We start from the raw sequence: 14,033 nt of genomic DNA on the forward strand, positions 1-14,033 counted from the left end.
GTAGTGACACAGCTTCATTATAGTAAAAAAAAAAAAAGCTTGGAGCATAATTTAAACTGGCTATTGAAAACGATTAGCGACTTGACTGGTGATATTGATGGAGCATAAGGTTGTAAAACAGGGATGTCAAACATAAGGCCCATGGCTCAAAGCCAGCCCGCAAGTGGCTCAAATCCAGTCTGCCAAACCACAAAGCAAACTGCAAAACTCTCAGAGAAAAAAGATTAAAAAACAAAACAACAAAAAAACTAATTCCTCAAGAGTAGTGAACACAACACTAAGATTCAGACTGAGTGGTTTATGGTTTAACCTATATTATGTCTATAATTTTCCCTGTATGTTATATCTTATTTTAAATGTTTTGCCTCAATAATTCTATCTGTATCGTTTCGATGATTCTAGGGTTAGGTTAGGGTTAACTCCAACCCCAATCCTAACCCTAACCCTTCCAGGTATTAGCTCTGATTCTACTTAATGTGCATCTATGATTCTACTTCGATGATGTCTGTAATTCCACTGATAATATGTTTTTGCTTCTACCTGTGTCGTGTCTATAACGTCACCAACATTATGTCTATAATTTTAAATGTATTACATTTCTAATTCTACTGGTATTACCTCTATGATTTTACCATTTGAGATTTATTATCCCGCCTGTAATGTGATTCTTGGCCATAGGGGGCGATGCAGGCCCGTTGAGTCAGAACAACTTGTTCCATCAGTGAAGAAAATTCTTCTTCCTGTTGACGCAGATCGTCTATTTTGTAGTGATGTATCACACTCACACGTTTTTCTGAGTTCGCTTGTTTGCATTTGAGTGTTTGCTTAGCTTAGCCCTCTGTCTGCAGACAGGAAGCAGAGTGAGAGCTCTCGCCTGCAGCTCTCCGCGTCCTCCTATCTCCGCTCCTGCTTTAGTAAACGTGGCCTTACGGACTCCAGTCGGCTCCAGCGGCCGTAGATGAATGAGCACCAGTCGGCTTCAGCCTCCATCTCTGTACCACCGAACCAGTGTCCACCGCATCCCCGCCCCCCACTGAAGCCCGTCCGTAGACCACCATGTCCCAGGCTGACCCGGTCCCGGTCCCGGCCCCGGAGGCCCTCAACGCCTCCGACTCCAACGGCACGGAGGCTCTGAACGCAACGGCCAAGTTCGTGGCCACTCCGGAGGGCACGGCGCTGGCGTACGGCAGCCTGGTCTTCATGGCGCTGCTGCCCATCTTCTTCGGCGCTCTGCGCTCCGTCACCTGCTCCAAGTCCAAGGTACGAGTCCGGGGAGGCGGAGGCGAAGGCGGGCTAACGGGCCCCGGCTGCTCGTCTCCCCGGCTAGCCGGCTCGGCTAACGGGGGGTAGCAGCTGTTTGTGTTTGGAAACGTGTTTTAGAAGAATCCGACCAAATGGGAGAGTTCCGGAGGCAGAATGTCTCCTTCATTCCGCCTCTAAAACTCCCCGTTCAACTGTTATTACCACGGCGACATCAGCTCTATTGTCACCGCTTTAACTCGTTATTGAAGACACGTCTTCAGTGCTCGATGTATTTCCTGAATCACATCCTATAGATGTGCGTATTTGTCCCCTTATCGCACCTGACGCTCATTTATTTAATAGTTGTTAATGTGTCACCTGTTGACTGTGTGTGTGTGTGTGTGTGTGTGTGTGTGTGTGTGTGTGTGTGTGTGTGTACACACGCACATGTTTAGGATGAGTTGTGAAAATAAGGCTCAGATGTCTTCACACGTTACAACAGCTAACGTGTGTGTAACGTGTATGTGTGTGTGCGCGTGCGTGTGTGTGTGTGTGTGTGTGTGTGTGTGTGTGTGTGTGTGTGTGTGTGTGTGTTAGTGATGAGGTGTCCCCTAACCTCAGTCCGCGTGGTGTGTGATTTGATGAAGGCTGAGAAGTCACACGTTACTACAAAGTCAAAGTGTGTGTGTGTGTGTGTGTGTGTGTGTGTGTGTGTGTGTGTGTGTGTTTGTTTAGGTTGAGGTGTGGGATGAAGGCTGGGACATCACACATGTTACAACACATGTTTGCCAAGCTTAACAGTAACTGTGTGTGTGTGTGTGTGTGTGTGTGTGTGTGTGTGTACATGTACATGCACTCACAGACAACATGTTTGGGATGAGATCTTCCTCTTGTAGACCTGATGAAGACATCACATGTTACACCAAAGCTAAAAAGTATGTTAAAGTGTGTGTGTGTGTGTGTGTGTGTGTGTGTGTGTGTGTGTGTGTGTGTGTGTGTGTGTGTGTGTGTGTGTAGGATCTTCCTGTCTCTTCTGTTGTGTGAGACACTGATGGTTAAAAGCTGCTCTCTGATTGGCTCTCTCTGATGTCAGATTGATGGGCGACCCCTCGACCTCACAATAACAACAGTGTCATAATTAGTCGGCCACTCTCTGATCTCTGATTGGTTGTTTCAGTTTCCTCCTCTTTTGTCCTTCTCTCCGTCTGTCTGCTCATCTGTCTCTCCCTCCATCCTGTCCGTCCGTCCGTCCGTCTGTCTGTAGGAGCTCGGGGAAAATGAGTACGATTCTGTGTTCAGAGTGAGTATGAGAGCTGCTTTGGACACACACACACACACACACACACACACAGCCTGTTTACAACATCCACCCAGGTTGCTGAGGCCTGTACTGTGAAGCTTAATGGAGATAACTTCAGGGTCAACCCTCGATTCTCTGCACTACGAAGCAAGTAAACTTGTTTCAGGGCGAATCAGCACGGTTAACTTACATTTAACGGCTAAAGAAAAGAACTCAACGGGAAATCTAAACTGAAGGTAGGACATGTCTGTGTACAATAAGGTGAAATTGAGTGATCAGAGTGCAGAATGTCCGAAGAATTGATGTTGTATGATTTCATGAAGTTACACATTAACAGAGTCGTCTATTTTCTGCCAGCGTTCCTTTTGGCTTTTGCTGCGGTAACAGTGTTGCTCTTGTCCTGCATGATGTGTTTGAAGTCGTCTTTTTTTTTTTTTTTTTTTCATAAAACCTGTCGGTTCGGTGAAGTTAGGGTTTATCATTGGTCAGACCCTGGAAACTCTGCCCCTTTTTTGTGACCACTCAATTCAATTCAGCTTTATTTATGTGGCACCAGGTATGACGCAGTGTGCTGAAGTAATGCTTCTTGGGATTGCGAATGTCTGGATCAGTCAGCCCAGGTAACGGGGAGAAATCCTGGGTGTGTTCAGCCCGCCTCATAGTCCAGGCCTCTGCGGCGCCTCCACTGCACACACACACACACACACACACATTTAGGAAAACACACGCAGCGTTGCATCAAACCACAAACACTCGGTTTCAGTCTGTTGCTTCATGGTGCGTTCAAAGTCTCCCAGCTGCACTCTGTAAAACTCTGCAGAGCTCATTCAGGCTCCTGTCAGGGACCCTGTGGGATCAGGATCCTCTTCCTCCTCCTCCTCTTCCTCCTCCTGCTGCCGCTCTGTCCCACTAACCCACTTACCGTCTCTGGGGGGTTTGAGAGGAGAAATGGGAGGTGCAGTGTGTCGGGTGCCAGTGTGAGAGCTGGAGGCCGGAGCTTCTTCTTCTCCTGCTGATAAAGCGCAGCAGAGTCAAACCGGGTTCTTCTGCACGCTTGTCCCAGTGAGCGTGGTGCTGCAGTGTGTTTCCCAGTCAAACTGCACGTTGTGACTGTGTGTTGTTGTTGTTGTGTATTTGATTTTGTTGACCCCTGGTGTCTTCACTGTGTGTGTGTGTGTGTGTGTCTGTTCTCCCAGAATGCAGCAGACATGCCAGAAACCATCACGAGCCGGGACGCCGCCCGCTTCCCCATCATCGCCAGCTGCACCCTGTTCGGCCTCTACCTCTTCTTCAAGGTGAGCGAGGGTCTCTCAGGTGTGCTTGTGTGTGTGAGATTGTGTGTGTGTGTGTGCGTGTACCTAATGTGTGTTTGTGTTTCAGATGTTTTCTCAGGAGTACATCAACCTGCTGTTGTCCGTTTACTTCTTTGTGCTGGGAGTCCTGGCTCTGTCTCACACCATGAGGTAACACACGCACACACACACACACACACACACACACACACACACACACACACACAGTCTCGTATTTCTATCCTTGTGGGGACCTTCCATTGACTCCCATTCATGTCTAGCCCCTAACCCTGACCCTTACCCTAACCCTAACCCACACCACAACAAAGCCTAACCCTAAAGAAATGTTTTTGCACTTTTACTTTTTTCAGTAACAACAACATGGTCAAGAAAACACTGTTTCTCCTACTTAGGACCGGAAAAAGGTCCCCACAAGGCACGTCGTTCCACGTTTTGCTATCCTTGTGGGGACATTTGGCCCCAACAAGGATAGAAATACGAGAACACACACACACACACACACACACACACACACAGTATAACAGTATGATATTAACAGTGCTCCTTTTCGTGTCTCTCAGTCCTTTCATGTGCAGAATGTTTCCGGAGTCTCTCCCAAACAAACAGTATCAGCTGCTGTTCACACAAGGAGCAGGAGAAGCCAAGGAAGGTCAGACACACACACACACACACACACACACACACACACACACACACACACACACACACACACACACACACACACACACACAATGCGCAGGCACGATACACTGCACATGCTACTCATACCTGCAGTACGACATGCACGCCTGCAACAAACTGCGCAACACGCATGCATGCAATGCGCTACGCATGATACGATACACACACACTCACATGCACAATACGCCTTAAATGCTCTCCATATTACACATGCATACATTGCATTAAGCACCTATACAACATGCATGATGTATGAAAACATGTGCTGCACACTATGCAGCATCCACAGGTATAATACACACTCTGTCCCATGCTGCATGCACACTCTCTGAAATGCATGGACACAATGAGACTGATTGTGTCTGTTGTCTCCGCAGAAATCTTGAACTATGAGTTCGACACGAAGAACCTGGTGTGTCTGCTGATCAGCAGCGTGGTCGGAGTCTGGTACCTGCTCAAGAAGGTAACTCCTGGTGGCACTCGGCCAATCAGCCGAGTCCGGTCACTCCACAGAGCCAACGACCAATAGTGTCTGTGTGTGTGTGTGTGCGTGTGTGTGTTTTGTGACTTCACAGCACTGGATCGCCAACAACCTGTTCGGCCTGGCGTTCGCCCTGAACGGCGTGGAGCTGCTGCACCTCAACAACGTCAGTACCGGCTGCATCCTGCTGGGGGGGCTGTTCATCTACGACGTCTTCTGGGTGAGAATCTGAGACCACACACACACACGCGCGCGTGCGCGCACTCAGACTGACCCCTCCCTCGCCGTCTGCAGGTATTTGGGACCAATGTCATGGTGACGGTTGCGAAGTCATTCGAAGCACCGATCAAGCGTGAGTATGAAGGCGTGTGGTGACATCACACTGGTGGGCGGGGTCTCACCTGTGTGACATCACCGCTGACCCCTCCCCCCACCACTGCCCCCCCCCCTCCTCCAGTGGTGTTTCCTCAGGACCTGCTGGAGAAAGGTCTGGGAGCCAGTAACTTCGCCATGTTGGGTCTGGGAGACATCGTCATCCCGGGAATCTTCATCGCCCTGCTGCTGCGCTTCGACGTCAGGTAGCCCCGCCCCCTCCTGCTGCTGCTCCTCCCACTCCTCCCCCTCCTGCTGCTGTATCACTTGTTCCTCCTCTGTTTTCTCCCAACAGCCTAAAGAAGAACAGTCGGACGTATTTCTACGCCAGCTTCCTGGCCTACATCTTCGGATTGGGCCTCACCATCTTCGTCATGCACACCTTCAAACACGCTCAGGTAGGAGCTCGCCTGTGCACCCCCGTGACGAGGCGTGACCTCTGACCCCCGTGACCCCCGTGACGAGGCGTGACCTCTGACCCCCGTGACGAGGCGTGACCTCTGACCTCTGCGTCCGCAGCCCGCCCTGCTCTACCTGGTCCCGGCCTGCGTTGGATTCCCCGTCATCGTGGCGCTCATCAAGGGCGAACTCACCGAGATGTTCAGGTCGGTAACCACGGCAACCACCATTAGAGCGGTCAGGTTCACTTTCACTTCCTGTGTCAGTGTGATCAGACAGGAAGTGTCCTTCCTCCACCTCTTCCTCCTCGTAACTACTACCCCCTTCGTGTCCTCCTCTTCTTTTCTCAGATCAGAAACCACTTTAGAAACCTCAAACTGAACTGAACTCCTTTTCTGTCTTTCTCCTTTCTTCATCCTCCTCCTCTTCCTCCTTCTTCTCTCTCTCTCCCCCTCCCTCCCCCTCCTCCGCCGGTAGCTTTGAGTCCTCAGTGGAGTTCCTCCCAACGTCTCCCAGACTTTCCTCCTTCCCGACCGTTAGCGGTTCTCCTGCTAGCCTGGCCAGCTCCATGGATACAGTCTCCATGGCGACGGGCCTCTCGCCCCGTCGCCGTCGCGTACAGCTGAGCTGCATGTAGAAGCCCCGCCCCCCCAACATTACCCCACTCCCTGTCTCACCCGGGGCAGGTAAAAAGCCCAAGGAGATTCAGGCCTCGTTAGCACGACATGTTCAAGTGAAAACGTGTTTTTGGTCTCCGTTCACACGGGAGCGACGCTCGGAGCCGGTCCGTTTGTGTCTTCATGACACGAGCACCACGGCCGTGGGAAGTAGTTGTTCTGCACATGCTCACTAGATGGACAGTGACAACGGTTTCCTAAGGGTGTCAATGACTCCCAGTCCTCATTCTCCTGAGAGTTGATGGCTTTATAACTGAGAGTCAGTAATAATACTGCAGCTTGGTGGTCTGTCCATACGAATGTCCCTGTCCATGTCTTTGTTCATGTTCTCTGCGCACGTGTGTGTGTTTGTGTGGCCACTAGTGGCTACCTACATCGTTTTCCGTGTTTCTGCCATTTTTCATGTAAATGCATATTGTTTTCAGAGTGATCATGAAAGTTTTCTGAAACAAAAATTCAAAAACAATGGGTTTTTCTCTTGAAACGTCGTCGTGTGCTCGGGGCCTTAATCCACCATGACTTAAGTTAAGACTAAAGACGTTAGTGTGTATTGAAACAAGCAGACTGACTTGGTCGTCTGTCTGTGCCAGTGTCCCTGTACTTCCATTGTTAGTGTTTATAATGTATTGTTTTGTGGGTGTGGCTTAATTACAGAAACAACCAACAGCACCCACTAGTGGCTCAACACGAAAACTGCGATTTTCAAATTGTTGCAGTATAAACCCAAGAAAGACTCTTCTGAAACAAAAACAACACAAACGATGCCTTTTCACTTCAGGCATTGTTGTGTAAACGGGGTTTAAGACACACAGCCTCCTCCACTCACCTCCGCGGAGGAGGAGGAGTCATCAGGTCTCCCATGTGAAAATGACTCGTTATGGTATAAAACAGTTACTCTTCTGACTCTGCGATGTTGTCTCGTCTCTCTGAACTGGCTTTCCTCCTCCTGCGCTCCTTCGCAGGTACGAGGAGACTTCTCCAGAGGACGCCAAGAAAGAGGAATCGTCAGAACCAGAGAAGAAGGACCAATAGCATCCCTCTGGAAGCCCCTCCCCCTTCTTTCCAGCCTGCTGCCGCCACATTTCACAGGAGCCCCGCCCCCCTCCCTCCCGCTCCCCTGCTTATCGTTGGTCACCGGGGGAAACGGGGCTCACGTCTTCATCGAGTTTGTGTGTAACTGTGGGAACACCGGTCTGTGCGTGCGTGTGTGCGTGTGTGTGTGTGCGTGCGTGCGTGCGTGCGTGCGAGTGAGTGTGTGTCTGCAGAAACTTGGGGAATGCAGCTCGGCTCTGATTGGTCAGCGTGATGTTTTTCACTTTTGCACTTTGACCTGTGGGGGGAGGAGGGGGAGGGGGGAGTAAAGGGAGGAAGCGCAGGAGGAGTGCGGTGAGTAAAGGGAGGACTGAACCTCCTCTGACGGCTCGGTGTCATTCTCACACCTGATTGGTGGAGCAGAGGAGGAGGATGTTTGCGATCCTTTTAAGAGTTTTTTTTGTATTTTGATGTAAAAAGTTCATCTCGCTGCGCTCCGTGAAGCTCCTCCCACTTTCAAATGTAACCTTTTATTTCCTCTGCTTGTATCCGTGGAGGCGACTGTATCTTATTTTTGTTCGCAAATTAAACTTTTTGGTGTTTGGATCAGCGTGTAGCGACGCATCACTCCGAGTCAGTGTGAATCTGTGAAGCTCTCAGCCCGTTCCACTTTAAACAGTCCTCTCAAACTAAAACACATGTCGGAAACACATTTCACGAATATCTGTGTTTCTAATCCATGTTTAACCTGTAGGTGACAGTGTTTCCTCAGATGACATGAGCAAAACGGGGAGATGGCTAGAGGAAGTTCACCTCTCTTTAAAATAATGACGATTTTGTGGGTCTTGTGCTGTTTCAAGCTTTCATTGCTCTCGTGAAAAGCATGGAACTTCTGTTTTTTTTACATTATCTCAGAGTTGTAAGACATAAGGCATTTAGACCAAAACCAGTGGTATATATGGTGAAAATATACAGACGAAGTAATTAGCATCACAGGTGTCTACAATCTTGTAATCAGTCAGTGGCTCATATACAGGTCGACAGGTTGTCGCTGTGCTTTTTGGTGACATGAAGTGTACCACACTCAACATGGACCAGAGGAAGCAAAGCAAAGAGTTTAGACAGAAATTAGAGATTAGAAAGAAAGTGATAGACAAGCATGTTAAAGGTAAAGGCTATAAGACAATCTCCAAGCAGTTCGATGTTCCTGTGACTACAGCTGCACATATTATTCAGAAATTCAAGATTCATGGGACTGTAGCCAACCTTCCTGGACGTGGCCACAGGAGGAAAATTGATGACAAATAAATGAGACGGATAATACGAATGGTAGCAAAAGAGCCCAGAAAAACTTCTAAAGAGATTGAAGATGAACTTCAAGCTCAAGGAACATCAGTGTCAGATCGCACCATCCGTCGTTTGAACCAAAGTGGACTTCATGGGAGACGACTAAGGAGGACACCATTGTTAAAAACAGTCATAAAAAAGCCAGACTGGAATTTGCCAAACTACATGTTGACAAGCCACAAAGCTTCTGGGAGAATGTCCAGTGGACAGATGAGACAAAAATGGAAGTTTTTGCCAAGGCACATCAGCTCTATGTTCACAGAAAGAAAAATGAAGCATTGTCAAGAAAAGAACACGGTCCCTGCTGTGAAACATGGAGGAGGCTCTGTTATATTTTGGAGCTGCTTTGCTGCATCTGGCACAGGGTGTCTTGAACCTGTGCATCGTACAATGAAATCTCAAGACTATCAAGGGATTCTAGAGAGAAATGTGCTGCAGTGTCAGAAAGCTTGGTCTCAGTCGCAGGTCATGGGTTTTGCAACAGGACAATGACCCAAAACACACAGCTAAAAACACCCAAGAATGGCTAAGAGGAAAACATTGGACTATTCTCTAGTGGCCTTCTTTGAGCCCTGACCGAAATCCTATCGAACATCTTTGGAAGGAGCTGACACATGTCGTCTGGAAAAGGCTCCCTTCAATCTGAGGCAGCTGGAGCAGTTTGCTCATGAGGAGTGGCCGAAATACCTGCTGAAAGGTGCAGAAGTCTCTTTAACAGTTGCAGGAATCGTTTGATTGCCTCAAAAGGTTGTGCAACTAAATATTAAGTTAAAGGTACCTCATTTTTGTCCATACCTGTTTCATAAGTTTATTTTTTTTAAATAATTTTGTTGAAGCATGGTTGAAAAGCAATGCCGGACGTTCATTGGTTAAATTTCATAGAATTTTTATTTCTTACTACTTTTGTCAGATTCAAGTTGTGTCTTCTCTGACCACTGCAAATTTTTCTTTCACTAAACGACGGGTATATATATATATATATATATATATATATATATATATATATATATATATAGAATACACACACACACACCATATATATATATATATATATATGGTGTGTGTGTGTATTCTCAAGACTTTTAGACTGAACACTGAGACCTGAGATGCTGCTATGTAAGATAGCTTCATTCTTGCAGTCAAACTGGCCTCAAAGCCATGCTGTTCTGGTGAGTTTATAAAAACATGCAGTATGCACAGTGTAACTGCTATAGGAGAAGAGATTTGGATGTTTCACTGTATTTTATATCAGAAGGCTTCATGAAAGTTTTCTTTATATTGAAATAATAATTGTTTGGTTTTGTGAACACATCTGCTTTTTTTAAACTTATACCCTGCCACAACCATGGCCCACAGCAAAGAAAAACTTGAAAATAAAGATTTTTACAGCTCCATTCTACCAGTACGGCCAACTCAAGATGAAACTGGACTGTATGTGGATCCTGAACTAAAATTCATTTCAGAATTCTGGTTTAGAAGATGGACTCATTAAAAATTTCTCTAAAGGATCCTGATACGTCAATATGTGTCAATTATATTAATATTTGGTTGAGTATCTGTAGTTATTAACAAAATAATAACATAATTACGGCCTACAATGCTTTTAAGCATAATAATTGCACACAAACACACAAGTAATGGTTTCTTTTTCTCTCAAAGAAGCAGCAGTTCAAAAAGTAATGCTCGGTAATTTAAAGACGGAATAAATCATTTAATCCATCTAGCTCGGTTCTGTGTTTATATTTCTACGTGCTGACATTTTAAATATGGCGCCGTCCGGAGCGCGCTGCAGACATCCCGGCATGCACCGCGGTGGAGTTCACAGCATCCGGTGTTTGTAGCGTCAGCCGGAAGTGTTCGTGTCCCGGCGGCTCGTGCAGACGGAGCTCCGGTTGTAGCTCCGGTTGTCTCAGACCCGGACAGACATGGGGGAGGCCGACGTGACGCTGAGCCAGGCCGAGGAGAAGCCCCCGGAGCCGGGGCTGGGCTCCGGGGAGGAGCCGGTGGTGTGGAGCCACGAAGTGGAGGTCTGTCTGTTCCACGCGATGATCGGACACAAACCTGTCGGTGAGAAGCTGCGCGAGCCTCCCGTGACCTTTTGTTTACGTGCAGCTCCCCCTCGGCTTCACGTGATTGGTCCTTTTCACTTCCCAGGAAGAACCAGTAACTGATAAAATGACATTTAGCTCCATTACTCCTGTCAGCGAGCCAGTAACTCGTTACAGTTAACTGAAATAGCAGAGCTGCCCTTTGACCTAAACGAGCCCAAATATTATCAATGTGATGGAGCTGTTTAGTTTCTGTCCCGCTGCAGTAGTGATTAATGCCGAAACATCCCGATAAACCAGCAGTACGTCAAAAGGCGGTCTCCATTGTCGTTATTGTTGAGTTAGTAGCATTTCAGAAACGTTACATTTTCCTGCAGTCCACACAGAGACAGCTGCAGCATCTTCAGAAACCCGTGTTTTCAGTGACTCTGAGCGCCATTGTCGTGTTAACAAGACACCCAAAACACAGATTCACTGGTGAACATGGTGTCAGCAGGGCCTGATACACACTGACAGTTCCCCGGGTGTAACCTCAGCTAGCATCCAGATCATAGAGCATCTTCCTCCTGCTGATGGATACAACTCCAACTGAATGTATTGTGTGTGTGTGTGTGTGTGTGTGTGTGTGTGTGTGTGTGTGTGTGTGTGTGTGTGTGTGTGTATGTGTATAGGAGTAAACAGACACTTCCACATGATTTGCATTCGAGACAAGTTCAGCCAGAACATTGGCCGTCAGGTCTCCTCCTCCGTGATCTGGGACCACCTGGGAACCATGTACGACATGCAAGCTCTGGTTAGTGCGCGCACACACACACACACACACACACACACACACACACACACACACACACACACATACACACAGATACACACAGACTCTCACTGAGGTATTGGTGTGTCGCAGCACGAGTCGGAGATCCTGCCGTTCCCAAACTCGGAGAAGAGCTTCAGTCTACCTGACGACATCATCCAGGAAGTGAAAGAAGGTGAAGACGAGTCCAAGAAACACACATGTCACACGCACTCTGATAGACACCATAGTTACCCTGTGTGTGTGTGTGTGTGTGTGTGTGTGTGTATTGTGTAGGTAAGCTGGGCTCGGAGGAGGATAGCAAAGAAGAGTTCAAAATGGAGAGAGAGCCTCCTGCTACACATGAAGAAGGTAATCAACGTTTGTGCTTGTAGGAGATATGCTCAGGTGTGTGTGTGTGTGTGTGTGTGTGTGTGTGTGTGTGTGTGTGTGTGTGTGTGTGTGTGTGTGTGTGTGTGTGTGTGTGTGTGTGTGTGTGTGTGTGTGTGTGTGTGTGTGTGTGTGTGTGTGTGTGTGTGTGTGTGTGTGTGTGTGTGTGTGTGTTGTATCCCCCTCCTGGCTGGGTTGTCCTCACTGTCTCCTCTCCGCAGGGAGCAACTCCTCAGTGAAGATGTCGGAGCGAACGAGCAGCGGTCGGGACAAAGAGAGAGAGCGTGACAAGGAGAAAGGAGGGAGCGAGGGAGGAGCAGCTGCTTCGTCGGGAGCTGCAGGAGGAGGAGGAGGAGGAGGTGGAGGAGGTGGGGGGAGCGGAGGAGCAGGAGGGAAGGAGGCGGAGAAGAGGAAGAGGAGCCGGGCGGCCGAGAAGCTCCTGTCCTCCTCCAACCCGGCGAGTCCCGGAGGCGTGAAGAGGAGGCGCACCTGAGGAGGGGGGCGGGGCCTGATCGGACTTTGACAGACTGAGATGGAGAGGAGGCGGAGCCAGTGTCGCGACAGGAAGTGACACGCGTGACTGTGTTAGTGAGGTTAATGTGTGCGTAGTTTGTGGGGGGGGGTCTGGACCCTCGGGTTTGTTCTGTTTGGCTCATCTTCGTCATCTTCATCATCATCATCCTCCCTCCGTTCACTTGATCGGCTCTCGGCTGCTGCTGCAGAAACTCCTCTGAGTGTGTGAGGTTCACACGCAGCAGCAAACGCCTTGCAGCCAGGAAGAGGAGAGGCTTACACACACACACACACACACCTAAAGATAAACGCAGTAACACACAGTTCCTCCTCTCAGAACCGATCTGCAGCAGTGACGCAGCCTCCTGCTCACCTGCAGCAGCTGCAGATGTAAGTGAATATGTGTTAAAGCTGAGGGTACAGTGTGTGACGTGAGTTCGAGCCCCCGGTGGAGGTGTGGGGGTTCTCGGGCGGTCACCCTGACGGTGTGTTTTCAGTTTCTCACACTTTCAGTTTGAAGCCGAGCATTAAAATAAGACTGTTAAACTGCAATAAAATTGTGTTTGTGAAGCTCAAAGTTCAGTTTTTCCTCTGATCCTTAAAACCTAGACTTGAAAACGATCCATCTCCATGGAAACGGGAAATAACTTTTTAATTCAGGCTCCATCTCTGTGTAGACTGTGGGAACTGCTGCTGTTTCTTCTGCGCATAGACGAGCAACAGCAATGTTTACCTCCACAGTGCTGTGTCTCCCAGTCCAGACTCTCCTGGTCCTGGTAGTTTTAGAGTTGACGGTCACCGTAGTAACAGCTGAATATGAGAGAGTCGTCTGGGACTGAGGAGGACGACACAATCGAGACGGGTCTCTTTCAAACGGGAGAAGCTGGAGATGTTTGCCGTTCAGTAAACTGTGTATGTTCTCGTCCTCCGTGTTTCCCCTGCAGTGTTTGCGTGTGACCACAGGGGAGCAGTGTGCTCCTCCAGAACCAGCAGGGCTGTGCACGTGGGTCTGAGTGAGGCCAGATCAGATCACTTCCAAGAGACATGTCAGCTCTTTATCTTTCACCTGAGTGTGTTTTCCCTTCCCGAGGGTTCCAGGACGTTCCTGCCTCACGCTGCGAGGAGCTCCTCCTCCAGCGGGGGTCATCCGAGGTCACATCCACGCTCAGTCTGTGTGAATGTGAACGCATGAGGAAATTCTGCGGAGCCGTAATGCAGAGTGCATGAACTGAACTCAGATGCTCTGCAGTTCCAGGCCATGTCAGACACATAGACATACGACACATAGATCAGCCCACATTTAGTTTCTCCCCCTTTGTGGGGCGCATAAAGCCTGTTTGTAATCTGATTACACTGAAGGGGGGAGCTGTCAGCTTGATTGAGAGGAAAACAGATCGAGTGTGAGAACGACACCACTGCTGCTGCATGAATATTCAACAGCTAAAGAG

The 14,033-nt window shown here is 48.6% G+C and overlaps 2 protein-coding genes across 4 annotated transcripts; both read left to right on the forward strand.

Moving 5' to 3' along the window:
- The first annotated feature begins 886 nt into the window (after window positions 1-886).
- Window positions 887-12,122, forward strand: hm13 (histocompatibility (minor) 13). Of its 3 annotated transcripts, XR_003933763.1 has the most exons (13): window positions 887-1,260; window positions 2,507-2,542; window positions 3,739-3,837; window positions 3,923-4,005; window positions 4,416-4,504; window positions 4,914-4,999; window positions 5,112-5,237; window positions 5,312-5,369; window positions 5,475-5,595; window positions 5,685-5,787; window positions 5,909-5,994; window positions 7,428-7,644; window positions 12,091-12,122. XR_003933763.1 is itself a non-coding variant. In XM_030119004.1 (12 exons), exons 1-12 carry the CDS (start codon window positions 1,057-1,059, stop codon window positions 7,495-7,497), a joined length of 1,161 nt encoding a protein of 386 aa, XP_029974864.1. In that variant the 5' UTR covers window positions 887-1,056; the 3' UTR covers window positions 7,498-8,124. The 3 variants fall into 3 exon arrangements, 2 of the variants coding, with proteins under 2 accessions (XP_029974864.1, XP_029974865.1); XM_030119004.1 differs by lacking the exon at window positions 12,091-12,122 and having other exon boundaries at window positions 7,428-8,124; XM_030119005.1 differs by lacking the exons at window positions 2,507-2,542; window positions 12,091-12,122 and having other exon boundaries at window positions 888-1,260; window positions 7,428-8,124.
- On the forward strand, window positions 10,691-13,183 carry mrgbp (MRG/MORF4L binding protein). The gene is made up of 5 exons (XM_030119009.1): window positions 10,691-10,911; window positions 11,564-11,685; window positions 11,797-11,878; window positions 11,980-12,054; window positions 12,294-13,183. The coding sequence occupies exons 1-5, from the start codon at window positions 10,770-10,772 to the stop codon at window positions 12,563-12,565; spliced, it is 693 nt and encodes a 230-aa protein (XP_029974869.1). The 5' UTR covers window positions 10,691-10,769; the 3' UTR covers window positions 12,566-13,183.
- The last annotated feature ends 850 nt before the right edge of the window (window positions 13,184-14,033 follow it).

The sequence above is a fragment of the Salarias fasciatus genome, chromosome 20 (genome assembly GCF_902148845.1).
Source record: "Salarias fasciatus chromosome 20, fSalaFa1.1, whole genome shotgun sequence".
Lineage (NCBI taxonomy): Eukaryota > Metazoa > Chordata > Actinopteri > Blenniiformes > Blenniidae > Salarias > Salarias fasciatus.

Coding starts and splice junctions, on each gene's coding strand:
- hm13 (XM_030119004.1), top strand. CDS start 1,057: ATGTCCCAGGCTGACCCGGTCCCGGTCCCGGCCCCGGAGGCCCTCAAC. Junction 5,000..5,111: donor TCTGGTACCTGCTCAAGAAG/GTAACTCCTGGT, acceptor GTGACTTCACAG/CACTGGATCGCCAACAACCT. Junction 5,596..5,684: donor CTGCTGCGCTTCGACGTCAG/GTAGCCCCGCCC, acceptor TTCTCCCAACAG/CCTAAAGAAGAACAGTCGGA.
- mrgbp (XM_030119009.1), top strand. CDS start 10,770: ATGGGGGAGGCCGACGTGACGCTGAGCCAGGCCGAGGAGAAGCCCCCG. Junction 11,686..11,796: donor TGTACGACATGCAAGCTCTG/GTTAGTGCGCGC, acceptor GGTGTGTCGCAG/CACGAGTCGGAGATCCTGCC. Junction 11,879..11,979: donor CATCCAGGAAGTGAAAGAAG/GTGAAGACGAGT, acceptor TGTATTGTGTAG/GTAAGCTGGGCTCGGAGGAG.